General features: G+C 43.4%; 5 protein-coding genes across 9 annotated transcripts in view; 1 reads left to right on the top strand and 4 right to left on the bottom strand.

Annotated features, from left to right (window-relative positions):
• Positions 1-7,879, bottom strand: part of a (arc) — a 35,867-nt gene extending 27,988 nt beyond the window's left edge. For 2 of the 4 annotated variants that reach the window (NM_001014543.2, NM_001299777.1), the window contains exons 1-2: positions 7,821-7,879; positions 6,596-6,847 (exon numbers count right to left, since the gene is read on the bottom strand). The gene's annotated coding sequence lies outside the window, so the exon portion shown is untranslated. Of the gene's footprint in view, positions 1-6,595; positions 7,415-7,638 lie in introns of those variants that run through there. The other 2 variants (NM_166514.2, NM_079902.3) reach the window with 2 other exon arrangements.
• Positions 3,483-4,912, bottom strand: gom (gomdanji). Its single transcript, NM_079920.3, has 3 exons — positions 4,654-4,912; positions 4,256-4,585; positions 3,483-4,206 (listed from the first exon to the last, which is right to left on the bottom strand). Exons 1-3 carry the CDS (start codon positions 4,697-4,699, stop codon positions 3,665-3,667), a joined length of 918 nt encoding a protein of 305 aa, NP_524659.1. The 5' UTR covers positions 4,700-4,912; the 3' UTR covers positions 3,483-3,664.
• On the bottom strand, positions 5,552-5,952 carry CG11269 (uncharacterized protein). The gene has a single exon (NM_137800.2). It carries the CDS (start codon positions 5,903-5,905, stop codon positions 5,582-5,584), a length of 324 nt encoding a protein of 107 aa, NP_611644.1. The 5' UTR covers positions 5,906-5,952; the 3' UTR covers positions 5,552-5,581.
• A 5,668-nt stretch (positions 7,880-13,547) lies between the features above and the next one.
• Positions 13,548-14,735, top strand: CG34205 (uncharacterized protein). Its single transcript, NM_001103937.3, has 3 exons — positions 13,548-13,714; positions 13,880-14,203; positions 14,267-14,735. Exons 1-3 carry the CDS (start codon positions 13,637-13,639, stop codon positions 14,516-14,518), a joined length of 654 nt encoding a protein of 217 aa, NP_001097407.1. The 5' UTR covers positions 13,548-13,636; the 3' UTR covers positions 14,519-14,735.
• Positions 14,663-17,039, bottom strand: NtR. Of its 2 annotated transcripts, none has more exons than NM_143701.4 (8): positions 16,671-17,039; positions 16,434-16,565; positions 16,222-16,374; positions 15,966-16,153; positions 15,362-15,893; positions 15,156-15,296; positions 14,917-15,083; positions 14,663-14,856 (listed from the first exon to the last, which is right to left on the bottom strand). In NM_143701.4, exons 1-8 carry the CDS (start codon positions 16,990-16,992, stop codon positions 14,734-14,736), a joined length of 1,758 nt encoding a protein of 585 aa, NP_651958.2. In that variant the 5' UTR covers positions 16,993-17,039; the 3' UTR covers positions 14,663-14,733. The 2 variants fall into 2 exon arrangements, with proteins under 2 accessions (NP_651958.2, NP_001246457.1); NM_001259528.2 differs by having other exon boundaries at positions 15,966-16,132.
• Between the last annotated feature and the right edge of the window lie 206 nt (positions 17,040-17,245).

Genomic DNA, 17,245 nt, shown 5'->3' with positions numbered 1-17,245 from the left:
AAAAAAGATGAAATATTGAACAGTGTCAGGGAGCTTTAATTACTTTATTACCCGAGATTCCACAATTTGAAGAATGGACAAAAACAAAAAAAAACAGGATCGAAGGCGGTGGCCTTAGCGGTATTTCAACTTAAGGGGCCGACAAAAAATTAACCGAAAGACAAATCGCTTACGCTCCCTCTGCCATTTTGATGTTCCGAGCGTCTTTCTTCAGCAGACATACATAACCGACATAACAATTTAGTGTAACGATATCCGTACAGCACATGGGCACATAAATACCAAAGAGATATATGCACGCGAAAAATAATTTAATTTATAACAAAGCTCAGTTGCAGGACATGCACAGTGGTGCCAGGTGGTGCAAAAAATCATGCTTGAACTGCTTAACCTTTGAGTTATATGATAATAATATAAAATAATCCTATTATGTGGGCAAGGCATGAACTTTCCTTTGTATCTATTATTACAGTGATATTCTCCTCTCCCATCTGAAGCATTGTCGGATTATTCCCATGGCTTTGCCCCACTGTCTCGTGTTTCAATGCGAAATTTGACGATGGCCACACAACAAATACGCTGGAGAATTTGGACAGAAGGCCCCCTCGAAACCGGAGGCCACACATAAGAGGCGGATCCGAAAGCCCCGAATTGGAGCCCGAAAAAATGAGAATTAATATGAAATGCTCTTGGGCTGGCAGAGCCTCTGAGCTCAGCTCAGAAATAAAAGAGGAAAAAGCTGAGGCTCAGCTGTCAGGCTGGGTCAATGGAAAATTAATTAAAAACCCAGCCCATGCAGCCAACGAGGAAAGTAACTAGAGAAATGGCTCATTACAATAATTACGAATATGAGTGTATATATATACAAATGGGAATGCCGAATGCGAGGAGGAGTGACTCAATCTACGTGCACTGCACAACAATATCGAGAAGTCCGCAAAGAAGGCCTAGAACAAGTCTCACAAATTGATTGCCCAGAGTGGAGCATGGAGAATTGACCCACTGTGGCCGAGACGGCCATGGAGAATTGGTATAACTGCGCTTTGCTCGGCTAACTGTGGCAAGACCTCAATCCAGATACAAAACGCCGCTTGGCACGCTCGCACCTCTCAGTTCTTCATTCTTGGCTCTCAATTCGATTAGCAGCGATTCAATTTGTTGAAAAGGCCCCCAGAGGCAGCTCAAAGCCAAATAGCCACTTGGCCAATTTGTTTATTTACTGTAACGCTTAACAAGTGAGAGTTCCAATTAGATTTGGCAGGGCGCTTTCCCCGTCAATGAACTGAAAATTCAGTGTAAGAGAACTTAAGCAGGGGGAAAACTGAGAAAGAATAATCAACTCAAAAAGGTTTAGTTATTACAAAGTATGCTGAACGAAAGATTCTTCTTTATTTGTACTTTAATCTACCATAAATAAAAGGTACATAGGTTTACAATCTTAAGGTTGTAAATGCTGCTGTTAATCTTATCACAGCCACAGAATCCGGCCACTGATGCAAATATTTACATGCAAAACCCGATAAGACACGATATAGAGAATAGTGCAAACTCATAAATTCGGTTGTAAACGCATATTTGCTGGAGATAAATGTAAGATATATGCTTTGTTTTAAGCGCAGCAGATGGAAATCCGAGGGGATTTTCATGAAAATGTGTTCCAGTTACTTTGGAATTTCCACCGTCTTAAGCTGCTGCATCCCATTTCCATGGGCAACGCCCCTGCCCGGAAGCTTTCATCTGGCGGTGTTGCAACTAGGTAAATGCAGCTACTTTTACTTTAGACCAATCTCCAGCTCTTTTTTTTTTATTTTGAGCTCTGCTTGCATAAGATACTTGTACCAGGCTAGATGGGGTACGGGCATAGATGCATGGCTACACGCCCCAAATAAACCACTAAACCGGTGACACTGCGCCACTCCGCCTCCGCAGCACTGCTCCCCATGTCCAAGTTGCTCCGTAGGCTCCATCCACTCCAATCTGAGGCAAGTTGGTGCCCGCGAGCCGCTAATTCAAACAAATTGCAGCATAAATGCATTATAAAAGGCAGAGAAGCTGCATCGGGCGACACAGTGTGACAGTAATAATGTCACTCGCAGTCAGAAATGGACGTTGGGGAGGGGTTTGGCTTGGGGTCTGATATGGATATGGATATATAGGTGGAGTAGGGAATACCGAAGCGTGAATGCCAGTGATAAATTAGCTAGCTTCAGCGGGCTGGCCATGTGTGGGCATCGCACAGTGGTAAGCAGGAAATTCGTGGATTTCTTATTAGGAAGTGAAGAATATACAAATGATAAGATAATATCTAATGCATAACTAGCGCGGTTATGAGTGCTTTCAGCTTAAATTCTTCTTCTAAAAGTACCCATCAAACCGAACTTAACTAATGCATCACGCTCTAGCATCAAAGTGATTTACAACATGTTTAGAAATGCAATTAGATCCCATGACGCATTGGAAAACCCCTTCCAAAAACGAATAGAATTCACGCTGTTTTCGGATCGCTCCATCGGGTCAGTGAACCGCAATGAACCGGAATTTGTTGTGCCTTTTGCAGTTAATTGATTGTTCTACTCCATTTGATAAGCTCTCGGCAATTGCTCATTTGTGGCACAATCGGAGCACTCGTGTTAATAGTTAATTACAGCGCCGATCTGGCCCACTGTGCCGCATTGCCACTTGGAAGATGCAACTGCAACGCGGTGGCAGACAAGCAAGTGTTTTGTTGTAGTGCCCACTGCTGCTGCTGCAGCTAATTTGATTAATGATAAGCCTGGCTTAACTGACGACGATTGTGATTCATTATGTGCGCACAAGCCGGCACACTTAGCACAGCAGATACAAATGCAGATACATCGCTGGGGAAACGCTTTATATCTATCTATCTATCGGTAGCGAATTTTCATTAAATAGATTAGGGGGCTGCCAAACCAAGCCGACGCGAATCGGAGAAAGAACCTTACTTTATTGCGACGAACAACAAGTGGTCGTTGTTATGCGAACATTGGAACGCTCTTTGACGCGTAATGGAAGCCACAATTGAATTCACTCTATGTGTATGCTATCTACGAGATACAATTTTGCTGCTTTTGATTACATGCAATGAGCCATTTCCTCTACAGCCAACAGAGTGCCCGACTGACTCTAAATGCATACAACATACGTATGTATGTATGTACATGGACGGTCTTCGGGCCATCCAGCATTTTGTTATTGCACCTCATTTTGGCTGAAACAGAACGCTGGCTTAATTGCACTAGAAATGCCAGCATGTGGCAAGTTAAGTAGTCTATAAAGTGGCAGAATCCAAATATGTAATTAGATTCTGCCAGGGATCTGGGCTGGGCATGATTAAAACTTGAGTGCCTCAAGTCTAGTTTAGTTAAGAAAACTATAGCGTCTATGGGGTAAACAGTAGAATAGATTAAAAAATCTCCAAAGATTCCTACCTATATATGGCATCAATAAAAAAAATGCGAATTATCTAATGCAGATCTCAGGCCAACAGCAACGAATTTTGATTTTTTATTGAACAGTATATCCAGTGTTTTTGGGGGCTTTATTCGCAGGGTGTTGATGTTTGTATTTGCCCGATCAATGAATTTTCCAAGCTTTTGTGTTGTTACTGCTGGCAAAGTAAATTAAAGTGCAGTATAAGTGCATACTAGCCGGCCTTTCTGGCCTCCTTGTCGGCCTTCTCCTTTTCCTTTTGCTTCTCCTTCTCAGCCTTTTCACGTTCCTTGCGCGCCTTTTCGCGGGCTTTCTCGCGCTCCGCCTCCTCCTTCTCGAGCTGCGCCTCCTTCTCCTTTCGCTTCTTTTCGCGCTCCTTGTCCCTTTCGGCCTTGACCTTGGCCTTCTCCTTCCGAATCTTCTCGCGCTCCTTCTCCTGCTCCTCGAGCCGCTTCAGTTCGTCCTTCTCCCACAGCTCGAAGGCCTCGCGCTCGGCGGCCAGGCGCTGTAGTTCATCCAACTCGGCGTCTGTGATGCCGCCATCCATGTCGCGTTGCATCAAATCCACCTCCCTCTCCATGGCCTCTTTGGCACGGCGTCGACGTATGCCCAGCTCCCTGGCCTCCACTGCGTCCTGATGGCGCTCCTCACGCGCTTCCTTCTCCTCCCGTCGGCGCTCCTCTTCGATCTCAAATTCCTCCATCTCATCCTCGTTGTAGGGATACTCGGGAATGGTCCAATTTAGACAGAGGACACCTGAGATTAAATGGTGCAATTGCTATACGATATAAGTGGCTAATCCTACCTGACGACAAGGCAAAGCCCAATGTTCCCCCTGCTGCCAGGATACCGGAGACAAGGATAAGGTTATAGCGGCTGTTCTTGGCTGACCAGGCTTTCATAAAGTCGCCTTCCGGCTTTGGGCAATCACTGAGCACCGCGTGCTGACCACCGCTGGCAAAGTAGCCCGGCTTCCGCTTCATATTCTTGTCGCCTCCAGGACATTTGGGTGGCGGCTTGGTGGACGGGGGTGGCGGTGGAGTGGCCTTGACCGCCTTAGCTGACCCAGGAGGCGTGGCCTTAGCGGCCATTCGCTGAGAAACCGTATTATGAATCAACATCTGGCCAAAGCGCACTGGGGATTCAGGAAGGTTTTATTCTACTTTGAAGCGAAAAACTTCTGGACATAATTCTTTCACTCACATCCCCTCTGGAGACGCTCTTTGGTAGCTATCAAAAATCGGGACATGGTACTTGCTCTTCACTTCCCTTCTCTGTGGGAAGAGACCTTTGATTTTCTTAGCCAAGTGTTTGCCTAGCAAAATATAAAATTTTTTTCGCGTCACAAACTTAAAAATCTCAATTTGATGTCAATATCAAATGTTTCTGAATTGAACCACTTTTCTACGAGTGTGTTTCATAGATTCGTAAAAAATACGATTCTACATCTGCATAAGAAATTGTACGGTCTCTCGGGTGGCACAATTATATAGAAGACCATCCATGGAGGAAATTTAGAATATTTCCCAGGTATTGCCAGATCTCCAAATCAGTTAACCCGAGTTCCCGAAAAAATGAGTAAATGCAGTGAACCAGTTTTCAGCAGACTGCACTTGGTTGGTGGTGATAACAAGCCAGATACACAAGCGTACAACTAGAAAATCGTGTACGATAATTTACACAACGGTTTTCGTGTAAGACACAAAAGCTCGGTCGATAAGAACAAGATACATAACCCCGGTGTAGACTAGACTACGGTATAGAGGTGAAAGGGGGGGGAATAGCCAGAACTGGGAACCCACACCCCATTCCCATTAGCATGTTTCGGAAAGAGAATTTCACGGAAATTTATGATGCCCAAAAGAGAACACACCTCGGTGAAGGTGTCACGTGCGCTGTCAAAAATCGGTTGGTCCGAGACGAATGCATAATGCGGAGTGGACAACAGTCAGCCAGACTTGAAATCGAAAAGTGGCTTGGCGATAAAGAAGTTAAGGCTAATCGCAGAATGCGGTCAACAAACTGGTTCTTTCGATCTTTCGAACCAACAAGTGGGTGGACGTCGCTGAGTGGGTGAAATGCAATTGGAACCATGAAAATAAATTGTTTATTCAATAACCAATCATACAAATCAACGACGGAATCGCAAGTGACCGGGACCCCGCTTGTAGAGTCGCTTCCTTCTCTTGTTATCCCGACGAATGGCCACTATCGCAATGAAGACGAATCCCAGATAGAAAACGGCGGCTACAAAGCACCGTGTGGACACGTCCTGGTAGGCCTCGTCCGCCTGCTCCTTGAAGGCCTCCTGACTGGGGAAGTGGTGGGGCAAGGGCAGGGACTCCAGGAGCATCAGTGACTGGACGTAGAAGAAGATACCCAGCAGATTCAGCATCAAGAAGCCCCAGGCGCTCATGAACAGGCAGAACAGACAGCACTTGCGACCACAAAACATTTTCAAGCTCGATTCAATTCTATGCGAACTTTGTGCGACAGTGTAGTCGAGTGTTGCTCTGACCGCAACAGGTGCCAAGTTTAAGCCGACTTCGAAAGCGAAACCGAATCCGAAATCGAAATCGGAATGTATTGGACCACATACTATTCATCCATCTATCTACATACGCTCGTACACAAGTACAACCTTGTGCGATTTCAGCGGCATTAGATCAGAGTGGTCGGAATATGGAGTTCACGTACCCGTGCCTCTCGCTTTCGGCGGCGTTGCGATTGGGTTTGTTCAACTCGAAATGGCTTAGATTCGGATTTGATCTTAGCCAATGATGGACAACTGACAGATATATCATTTGCACACATACATATGAGTATGATATAGAAGCAGCTCAACTTATTAACACTTGAAAAGCACGTCAAAAAAACGATGTATACAATATACTTCAGAACATCAAGCTTATGCAGAACGAAGACCTGCAATATATTTGATATTTCAAATCAGTGGCTGCATTTAGTTCTGCGTATTTATATATCAGAAGTGATTTTTAGAGAACTGAATGTAGGCCATGCCAACCAAGTAGCTGATTCATTAAAGGGCAGCCTCTGATTTGAATTCCCCTTGTGAATCATGCTCAAGAAATTGCAATAAAAATAGCCAACTAAATAAGTTTAAGCAATAATTAGCACAACTTACCGTGAGTGGTTGATGTTCTCGATAAATCCGCAGAGCAACAAAATTTTTGCCACACTTGCAAAGAAGAAGCAGCAGAAGAATTCACAATAAAGTTTTTACTAGTTTCTTGAAACTCCGTTACAAAACATCAAGTTGTTGTGAAAATTCGTAAGTCGTTTTCGCGGTTGCTAAACCTTTTTTACACTCTGTTGTTTTACTAACGTTTCCTTTATTATGTTTGTTTATGCGAATTGTCGTTAGTTTTATGGGTTACTAGACACGATTAGAGAGAAATCAAAAATTAGGAAAATTAAACAGAATTGATAAAATATTTTTTACTTATTGCACCACGTGTTGCAACTTGAGACATAATAGGTGTCAGCTCTAATTGAGTAAATATGTTTTGCTGGTAACTTAAGCTGCGGATTTCGTACAGCCACAGAAAATGGGGGTCAAGTCCATTAGGTTAAAACCCGATCCCCAAGCGAAAGACCTTGACATTAGGGCGGTTGCTCACTGAACTTGGTAATATCTTAAGTGTCTCGAATTCCCTTTGCGCAAATCAATCAACTTGTCTTATGAGAGCACGAAGAAAAATGAAAATAAGATCACTACATTTTTATTTAAATGATATTTCATAGCTTATTGATATATTTCTAATGAGTATTAACCTAAAGTTTGATCTTATATTTCAAGAGACGGATGTCAAAATATTATTCTTCGCTGATTATTTTCTCAGTGTGGGATTTCAGTTACAGTTATATGGTTGTTATTTGCCTTATTTGCTTAGCACATTCTTCTTTACAATCACACAGACACTTGCTTTGATTTGTGTATTCGTTTTTGTTGTAAGCGCAATTATCAGTACAAACATTTATAATAAAAAAAATTGCAATTTCAACAAAAAAAAGTGTTTAGCTTTCAGTTTAACTTTTAGCTTGAATTTGTTAATGTCTTCACTGAATTTTATTTGTGCTTTATGAAAATATAATGTACACACTGATAAGAGAATAATTCATTTTATGCTATAATAATTCACTTTATATATTTATTGTTTCTCTCACGTTTGTGATTCGCTTTGGGCATTTGTTGTTAAATCGGTTTGTTTCGCACTTTGGGACACTTCTCGATATTTAAACATAACATGTTTTTACGAATTCGCTTCTCGAAAACCGGTATGCAAATCCAAAAATCACCGCAATATATTCAAAACTATTTAATTGTATTTATCGAATTCTTCGTGCACCTTCACTTCGAGTTCTCGACTCCGATGCGACCGCCGCGCTACGAAAACAAAGATTGAACACGAGTTGCCTTGCGATGTGGCTTAAATAGTTTGCCTCTCTCGCTCGCGTCGCTCAACGAGAGATGAGAACGAGTCTCTCCAAAACACAAATTTTAAGAGAAGAGCACCAAAGCATAAAATCTGAAAAGAGAAAGGTAAAATTTTAAGCTCTTGTTATACCTCTTTCTTTCACTAATTGCATTTTTATTTTTAACTTATTTATAATTAGAATTAACATATAATTAATAATATATTAATAATTATTATTATAATTTATTGTTTAATATAATTGTAATGATTATAATTATAAACAATAAGTAAGAACTTAAATTTTTTTTTCTTTTTTTCATCCTTCATCAGATAAAGTAACTTTTTTTTAATTTTCTTAGTTATTACCATTCTCTTTAAATATTATTTCTCGTTCTACGATAATTATTTCAATTATGATTTAAATTGCATGCATTATGAGTGCACTTAGTAATCAAGTAGTACAGTAAGTAAATGCACTGACCAAGTGCCTTAATCGAGTCAGTCACTCAATTTGCTTCGCTTAATGTCATAGGTAAAGGTAAGCGGGCATGTGAAGGACAACTACTACCCACTGGCGCACCACCCACTGGAAAACCACCCACTTGAAAAACGCCCACCCATTGTTTCGGGTGGATACTTCTGAATGCAGTCCGTTTGGCATTCAAATTTAGTGCAAAAGGGCAAAGTGTTTTCACTCTTATCTTTCAATGTCAGTAGAAAAACTTTACAATGTACATACGGCAGCAAAACGAAAATAGAACTAGAAATCAATAAATTAAGATTATATTTTCCATATATAAATGCAATCACTTAATCTATAGTAATTTGCCAAATCAAACATGAACAAAATAAGGCGCATCAAAGATACATATAAGTATTCGTGATTCCTAGCAGTGTAACTACCAAAGTCTATTCATATTCTTTGCTCTTTGGGCAAAAACACTTTCCTTAGTTAATGCTTCCCACTCGTCAGCCAATTAAAGCCTCACTTTTATGGCGAATTAATCGTGCTCGCTCAGAGCTATTTAAGCCTTATTAAAAGCAGATCTCCGAGCGATTCTGTTCCAATCTGTCCGCTACCGAATTGGCCAAATCCGCTTAATAGTTTGGCTCTAAAAGGCCGGCGTTTGATGTGGGATCGAAGCGAACTATCGATTACCAGATTGGGCTAACAAAAGTTTTCGTTTTCGCATCGCGGATTTCCGCTCCCAAGCTACTAGAGTTTCCATACTATCGATCAACAAGTGGCGTCTCAGATCAGAAGAAGGTCATTCGATACCCCGCCACCGCCGTCAGGATGGGAAAAGGGGTTAGCCCCCGAGTCTGGCGATTAGCATGTTAAGCCAACTGTTCGCGGCGGCTGTTTAAGGTCTATAATTAAGCGACATAAACTTGGGTATTAGGCGCTAAATACACAGAGAAACAAAAAAGTAAAGTAAACCCCTCGAGTGATAAAGCAGGGGGCGGGGCGACGTTGGGGGAGGAGGTGCGCCTCTTCTCGATTTGCATAACTGTTCGTTTAGGCACAGAAGTCGGGGGCTATGGATATGCTTTGGGTCTGGGTTTGGGCCTGGTTATGGGAGTTGGCAGGGGTATTGGTATGGCTATCGGTATGGGCTGCATTCGAAAAACAGACGGACGGCATATGAAAACGGAGGCAAACACACGCACACACCTGAATTTACCTGGCCACTGCACCTGTCCACATAAGCGACCTCATCGTTGGGCTTTCATTTGCTGCTAGGAAAGAGTAAATAGCGCGCGTTGCTACTTATCCGCAGAAAGTAGTAGTAGGTAGTAGTGTATTATAAAACAATGCATTACCAGTAAATCAAAAATACTAATAATTAACAGATAGTTCTTACTTGACCAAAAGTGTTTTCTTTCTTACCTTACAATAATGCAAAGGTAATAATATATACATTCATATGTAGTTATTAAGAGCATTTGAAATTCGTCTGTTGCCGCGGTAAGTTTTACTTTCTTCATTCCTTTTGCCCCCCGTAAAAACACAAAAGAATTTCCATCAATAATGTCAATAGTGGTGCTACAACAACAACATTAACACCGCCATAACAACAAAAGCAATGGCAACAACACGAAGACACTCCTCTTGGCTTTTGCCTTCGGATTCTTCCACCTCTTCTGCGTCCACAGACGAATTATGGCCATTAAAGCTGCTTGGGGTTTTAAGTTATTAGGCAACTTGAATTTCAAACTGCACTTGACAAACGCACAAATAAAGAAAAACAATCTTAAATGCGCAGTCAGTCACACAACTGCAGTGGACTTAATCAGTTAATAATCTAGGCTTAAAGGTTGATTTAATCACGGCTAAACTGGAAAAGGGGAGCAATCCTCAACAAACCGTGTTTAAAATTGGATTTAAGGTCAGTGTTCAGCGAAGTCCAATCCATCCATCCCACAAACATACATAGGTATTCCACCCACTTGCTCACCTGTTGAATTTCAAGGGGAGCATTTAACCCCTTTAAATCGCCGACACCCCAATGCTGTGGTTCGTGCATTGCTCATACGTCATTAACTTCAGTGACTTTGATCTATATTTATTTGAGTCTCTGGGTCTTTTTCTATGGAAACGTAGCGAAGGGCAATCGATTGAAGAAAAAAGAGTTGTATTGAATGATAAACTTGAATTGCTCATTCAATAGGATTCCATTCCATGTCGATGTTGAATGTTTTATATACATTTTTTAAAAAGGTTATATATACTACTATAAATCTAGCCAACAATATTATATTTTTTTTTGCAAATGTTAACTTATATTTCAAAACAAAGTTTGTAATACAAGTAAATTACATAAAACATAAAATATACATGACAGCTATCTACGTCCGCTGTCCTAAGCTACGCCATCTGTTGGTCATGAAAATTGAGCAGAACATCTGTTAGATGGCGCCACTAAGCCAAGCTTATCTTTAAGCTAAGACAGCGAAAAAGCTAGTTTTAAATTTAAGCTTACATCAAACCCGTTTCACCTTAGCGCAAACATTAAGAGCATTTTAAATTTAAATATTTTGTATTTTATTAAATATTATTTATTAATCACGCCATTTAACATACACAAATATCCATAGACAGGATCGTTATAGCCCGTTTTCCTCTATTTAATCAGCCCACTTTATCTGGACCATTACCATGGCAATAATCATTTCACAACCGACCGCCTCGACGCAGTCATCCCATAAATACACCACTTACCACCAATTCCTGTTGACGAAAAACAAACAAGAAGGCGACAAAATGGCCAGCAGTCTATGGAGTAGAAACAGTCATTGATTTGCAGTCAGTTGGGATTGCTAAATGCAAAATGGACTCGGAATACACAAAGAAAAAAATTAATTCATTTACAAGACCTCCAAATATGTATATATATATCATCACATGGAATTTTTCTGCTAGCTTAAAATATTATCCAAATTGTAATCGATTTTTAAGGGAATCATACATTTGAAAACAAATTCATCAAAGTTGGTGCGGTGCATTTCAAAAACTTCCAGTCACGTCAGCAGCGAGGCTCTAAGTTTGTCAGCTCCCAAAAGCTGAACTCCAAATCCATTTCCATGTCCACCACGATTCATTCATTAATTCAGGCAAAGCGTCATAAATGCCACGCGGTTTTTATTTGGTTTTTCAGGCTGGTTGATTTCGTCGTTTGTTTTTGATTTAATTAAGCGGCGCTTTTCCATTTTGCAATGTTTTTCTTGGCCGTTCCGCGAAGCATTTGCAAGTCAAATGCAGCGGCGTTAATTAATTGAATGGATCGAAAAATAACGCATACGCAGCGTGCGCCGCGAAGAATTCTGCGCTTGCGATCCATTGGGCAATCGCTTTGAATTCTCTCATCCATTCTGTGGCCAGTGGCTAATTAGGCCCGTCATCCAAAATTCGCGGCATTTTGCACCCATTTTGGAGCACACGCCGCCCGATCGCCAAATCCAAATGCGGCTAAAGACTCGCCTCTCGATCGAAGCCATAAAAACCAAGACGAGGATCGATCGGCTGATCGCCTTAAATCGTCATTTAGTATGTGGCAATTTGGCATTCGAGTTTGCCACCCTTCTGATCCACCGACCGATTGCTGGAAAATTGCTTTCCACCTGGCCAAAATGTGGGGCAGTGGCTGGGAAATCTTTTATTTATGAGGACCGGCGACACACCGACCACAACACACAACACCGATCTGTCCGCATCTGTCCGGATCGAATTGGACATGGAACACTTGTTTGGCAGTCGCCGACCACTGGCAACAATTGCTCCTATTGACTTAATATTTGCTAATAGAATTCACATAAATCACATTCCACTGGCATGCATGATTTATGCATGAACTGCGATCGCAGGTGACTCTCTGTCTCTTTTGCGGCGTTTCGTGCTGTCCTTTTCTCATTGTGCTAAGTTTTTTTTCGAGTTTTTTTTACGAGATTTCGGCGTTGAAGTGGTGTTTTCGAGACCTCTTGAGAGGAACTCCACTGAAGTGCTGCAAGTTGCATGCGCTAATCTGAGACATTATGTGCTTTCCAAACTTTAGTTTCTTAACCCTAATATATAAAGCAAGTATTTAAACACGGACTACCTTATTGTCTCAAAAAGTTATGTAAAGTCCACAAAAATATAAATCATTTAAGAAATGAATATATACACCATATCTATACTTAAAGCGAATAAGTGATATAATGATTACTTGAGACACTATTAATCCGTGATAAGGATCACGACGAGCATTCTCAACAATTTGTAGCATTATTAATTTTGTGATGACCCAATGTCACACCTCCGTACCCCCGCACATCCCGTGGGGTTAATCAAGTCGGCCATAAAAAATCCCACGAACTGCCAGATGCTGAACCGGCAATTTCAGCCGGCAAAGTCGATGGATCGATGGCGAGTTGAAGCTGGAGCTGGAGCTGGCGAACTGGGGCCTCCACTCGATCCAAACCCCCTCGCCACGCACGAGTGTCCTCGAGACGAGACGGCGTGGCTGCGGCTGAAATCACCCATCCAATATGGTCAAATGTGGCACGCAGCGGCATTCGAGGCACGATAAAGATAAATATGAAGCTCGCCTAGATATTTCGGCCAGAGGGGATTGCTGCTTGGTGTTTGGTTTTGGCGTTTGCCGATTTGGCAAGCGTTCATTATGCAATTTGGAGAGAATTTCCCAGCGCCACGCCGAGAATTGTTTCGAGAATACTCAAACATAGCAACGAAAACAATTAGACGGCATTCTACGTTGGCTAATTAAGTTGTTAGTGGCAAGGCTGCGTGCTTTCGAGGGGCGTGTCACCTGGCGCGTTGCCCAAATTGGCCAGCTAATCAGCGATTTCAATTAGCGTGCGCTTTCCAAATGCGAGCCACAATGGCACCCCCAGTGTAAAGACCGCCTTTCCTGCGGCGACTCCTTAGCCGGCAAGTGGTCTGCCTTCGGTTCGGAGCTCCCAACTCCCAGCTCCAGTTCAGGTTGCGTCATCCGCGTTTGGGGGCTCTCCAATCCGAGCTGCGTCTACGAGAATTGCAGTTTCACTGCAGCCGAGATACTTCACAAATTGGTGCTGCTTGGCCCGCTTTGTTGACTGCTGTCTGCTGACTGTTTGTCCGTCCGAGGCTCAGATCGAAATCTAGTCAAGATCTGTCCGCTCGACCACCTGTCCTCCGGTCCGCAGTTCGCAGTCCGCTCGAGAGTGCGAGTGCGTGGTCTGCCGTCGAGGGGTATAAAAGTAACGCAATGCACACGTCCACTTACAGTTGCAATTCTCCCTCCAAGCCAAGTGATTCGTTATCCAGCGCTAGCATGAAACTTCTGGTGAGTGGAAAGGGTTGGAAAGGATGCGGCCTAGGATCAGTATTATCACTTTAAGCCAATAATACTGACTGCAAAGGATATCTTCATACAAGGATTACCTCGATCTTATATTCACTAGATCAAAAAGATTAACATCAAAGTTTGGTTTTCCATTTACCTCGCCAGATCCTTACCTCTCTGCTGGCTGTGGCCACTGCTGCTCCTGGACTCCTTGATTATGGACACTCGGCTCCGGACTACAGCTACGCCCATGCCGCTCCTGCCATAACATATGCAGCTGCAGCTCCAGTCATCAAGTCCTACGCTGCCCCAGCCATCACCTATGCGGCTCCAGCTCCGGTGATCAAGTCCTATGCCGCTCCAGCCATCAGCTACGCCCATGCCGCTCCTGCCATCAGCTACGCCGCTCCCACGGTGGTCAAGTCCTATGCTGCTCCTGTGGCGGTCAAGGTGGCAGCTCCAGCCACCAGCTACTCGCACTTCAGCTCGGTAAGATCTGGATATACTCTGATATTTTCCCATTTAATCTTACAATCTACTTTGCATGCACAGGTTGTTTCCCATGCCACGCCCATTGTTAAGTCGTACGCTGCGCCTGCCATCGCCTATGCTGCTCCAGCTCCGGTGATCAAGTCCTATGCCGCTCCAGCCATCAGTTACGCCCATGCCGCTCCAGCCATCAGCTACGCTGCTCCCACGGTGGTCAAGTCATATGCGGCTCCAGCCATCAGCTACGCAGCTCCTGCCCTGGTTAAGTCATACGCTGCACCTGCCCTGTCCCTGGGTGGATACGGTTACCACTAAGCTCCGATACCAAAACACTCCAAATCCAAATCGATCCCGGATCGGAGTTGGAACAATGGCAGCAATTAACTGCGAGGAGTCGCAACAGCCCAGCACGCTCTCCCACTTTTTCAACTTGTAGTCGCAAAATCTTCACAATCTTCTCTGTTTACTTCTTATTTATTTAAGAACCATTAATATTCTCTCAAATGCACAATAAAGAAAAATTCTGTTTTTCAAAACCCACTCGTAATATCTACGATGGCAAAGGTTATAATGACCAAGATTGAACTCAGGTTGTTCAGGATCTTGGCCATATGGTGCCAGGGATTCTCCTGAATGTCGCAATAGTCGGTAGACTGTAGGAATATAGTGAATTGCAATACGTATATGTGTTCAATAGGGGCTTAACTACTCACATCCGAAAATCTCAATCCCAGAATGCATCGCAGAACATTGGAGTTAATCACCCTAACCAGCCAGCCAGGAGCCTTCGATCTGGGTGGATATAGATCCAGCCATATAATGCAGATGTGCAGAATGTAGCAATAGGTGGTGGTCATCATGATGACTTTATATGCAGTCACTGTAGGAAAAGTGAAAATTTGAATTTGAAAATTATACACAGTGAGTTTTAGTTAATTGATTTAAAACTTACTCATGGGCGGCACATAATGCGGAGAGGCGTAGCGCGTCATGTACATTAAACCCCAGGCGGCAATCAGCAAGGCGATGAGAATGAGGGAACTCCTACGAGTAGAACGCAGTACAAAGGACAAAATCAGGAACATCTGGCAGGCTGAAAGAATATATTGTAGTTATATGTTATTCCATAACAAGAAATCAAACACATTTTCATATTACCAATCAACGGCAAATAGAAGACGGTCATGTAGAAGCTCCGATTCCTTTGCAGCGTGAACTCAATTGCCACATCGCCGGTCATTTTCTGCATCATTCCCTTGGGGTTGTATCGCCTTTGCGAATCGTTCTCCACCAGCACCACGGACATTTGCGTGAACGACCAGCCGGATGGCGTGTTCACGTGCTCATTGGGCGCAATCGGCTTGCGCTGATCATCGTAGATTAGCGCCACATTCTCCTGCCCCTCCTGGCCATTGAGACCCAGCTCGATGTCGCAAGTCACTCGCTCGCTTGGCCAGTTTCGGGCACTGTCCACACACCAACTGGCCAGCTGGAGGTTTTGAGCGTACAGGGTGATGCTTCCGTTGGCGTAGACCATCAGCTCATAGGATTGGAGGACCTGACCCATGGATTGCAGGGCGCCGTTGAGGACGTTCATATGCGGCTTCCATATACGAAGGTCAGGATGTTCGAAAGATTCCAGCGAGCCGAAGTCCTCGGGTTTCCAGACAAGACGACTATCCCTCCAGTGCTGCATGGATAGGCGAATGTATCTTTACTGTTTCACACTAAATATTTGCATTTCGAGCTTATCTTTCATTACCATCATCATGTGCATGCGGGTCTGAAGCAAGGAACTGGTTTGCTCGTAGGCGAGGGAGCGCGTTTGGAAGTGGAACGATATGGAGCTGAGATTAGCCGGCATGCTTGCATTTTCCGCCTGGATATTCAGATGGCTTAGCAGTTTTTCCGTCTTCGTTTCCTCCTTCACTATCGGTGCAATTTCCGACCCTGAAATGGGTCAGTTTTAGAACATACTTACAGATATAGACTTATAGCTTACTATATATCATCCTTACCATAACCATCGAAGCCACAGTCGTAAAACCACCGCGCCGTATTGGAACCAAAGGAGCTGAAACTCAGATAGTTGATGACCAGCGGTGCTTCATCGATGAACTGCAGCAGGGGCTCCTTCTTGAAGCCGGGTATGTAAACAAACAGCTCGCCATCTGGAAATATACTGTGCGTTGGAGGGGCAGGGAATACCCGATAAGATGGGGGAACTCACTCTGGTTTTGGACAATCTCAATTGGCGTCGGGTCGTACAGCGATACCAAGTTCGGCTCTTGATTCGTGGCCACCCGCCTCATTCCCATAGCATTCCGGATTGCGGAAAACGTATTTCCGCCGGCTCCTATCACTGCAAGCGGAATAAAGATATCAATTGAATATTTAGGTAGGGTTCCACTAGAAAGAGCTCATTGAAATGCTGGAATTAAAACTGAATATTATTGATTTCACCCACCGATCTCGTAAACGCGATCATTTGGGCGCGGGTGATTCGTCACCGAGAGCAGGATGTGCGCATCCATGGCGGTCAGGACGTAGAATTTCAAGTGCAGCCGCTCTCCGGCCTTCCTGTTGTTGTTGCTCAGCTCGCGCAGCATGTAGAACCTCCGGTAGCCATAGCCCGTATTCGGAACGGAGTAGGTTTCGCAGGAATCCAGCTGGGCGAAGCTCACGTTGAATCTCGTTGACAGTTGTCCCGATTCCGCTGGGTCAATCAATATCAGTAGCAGGCACAGGCAGCAGTATGTTGCCAAGGAGCCCTTGATAAGGTTGTACATCGTATCGACCTGGACTTCTACTCCTCACAGCGGCTTAACTACGACTGAATTAGGAAGCCGACTTAAGTGAAGTGATAAGAAACGATGAACTAATGGTTGTTTCGATAAATAATACTGTTTTTTTTTTTTAATTTGAAGAGTATTTCTCAAAACCTCCTCGCATGAACGTTTATGCAAGTAGAGTGAAATTTCTTAATTGTACATAATCTCTGTTTATTGAAAACGGATACGCATATATACGTGTTCGATTTTA

This window comes from Drosophila melanogaster, chromosome 2R (assembly GCF_000001215.4).
Source record: "Drosophila melanogaster chromosome 2R".
In the NCBI taxonomy this organism is placed as follows: domain Eukaryota; kingdom Metazoa; phylum Arthropoda; class Insecta; order Diptera; family Drosophilidae; genus Drosophila; species Drosophila melanogaster.
This window is presented reverse-complemented; position numbering and strand designations above follow the sequence as displayed.

What these genes read in the sequence shown, in the direction of transcription:
- gom (NM_079920.3), bottom strand. Translation starts at nt 4,699, where the DNA reads ATGTCCCGATTTTTGATAGCTACCAAAGAGCGTCTCCAGAGGGGAT. An exon ending in AGAGCGTCTCCAGAGGGGAT is followed by an intron (nt 4,586 to 4,653) that starts GTGAGTGAAAGA and finishes CTGAATCCCCAG; the next exon opens with TGCGCTTTGGCCAGATGTTG. An exon ending in GGGCTTTGCCTTGTCGTCAG is followed by an intron (nt 4,207 to 4,255) that starts GTAGGATTAGCC and finishes ATTTAATCTCAG; the next exon opens with GTGTCCTCTGTCTAAATTGG.
- CG11269 (NM_137800.2), bottom strand. Translation starts at nt 5,905, where the DNA reads ATGTTTTGTGGTCGCAAGTGCTGTCTGTTCTGCCTGTTCATGAGCGCC.
- CG34205 (NM_001103937.3), top strand. Translation starts at nt 13,637, where the DNA reads ATGCACACGTCCACTTACAGTTGCAATTCTCCCTCCAAGCCAAGTGAT. An exon ending in GCGCTAGCATGAAACTTCTG is followed by an intron (nt 13,715 to 13,879) that starts GTGAGTGGAAAG and finishes TTACCTCGCCAG; the next exon opens with ATCCTTACCTCTCTGCTGGC. An exon ending in GCTACTCGCACTTCAGCTCG is followed by an intron (nt 14,204 to 14,266) that starts GTAAGATCTGGA and finishes TTGCATGCACAG; the next exon opens with GTTGTTTCCCATGCCACGCC.
- NtR (NM_143701.4), bottom strand. Translation starts at nt 16,992, where the DNA reads ATGTACAACCTTATCAAGGGCTCCTTGGCAACATACTGCTGCCTGTGC. An exon ending in TGAGATTGTCCAAAACCAGA is followed by an intron (nt 16,375 to 16,433) that starts GTGAGTTCCCCC and finishes GTATATTTCCAG; the next exon opens with ATGGCGAGCTGTTTGTTTAC. An exon ending in CTTCTATTTGCCGTTGATTG is followed by an intron (nt 15,297 to 15,361) that starts GTAATATGAAAA and finishes ATATTCTTTCAG; the next exon opens with CCTGCCAGATGTTCCTGATT.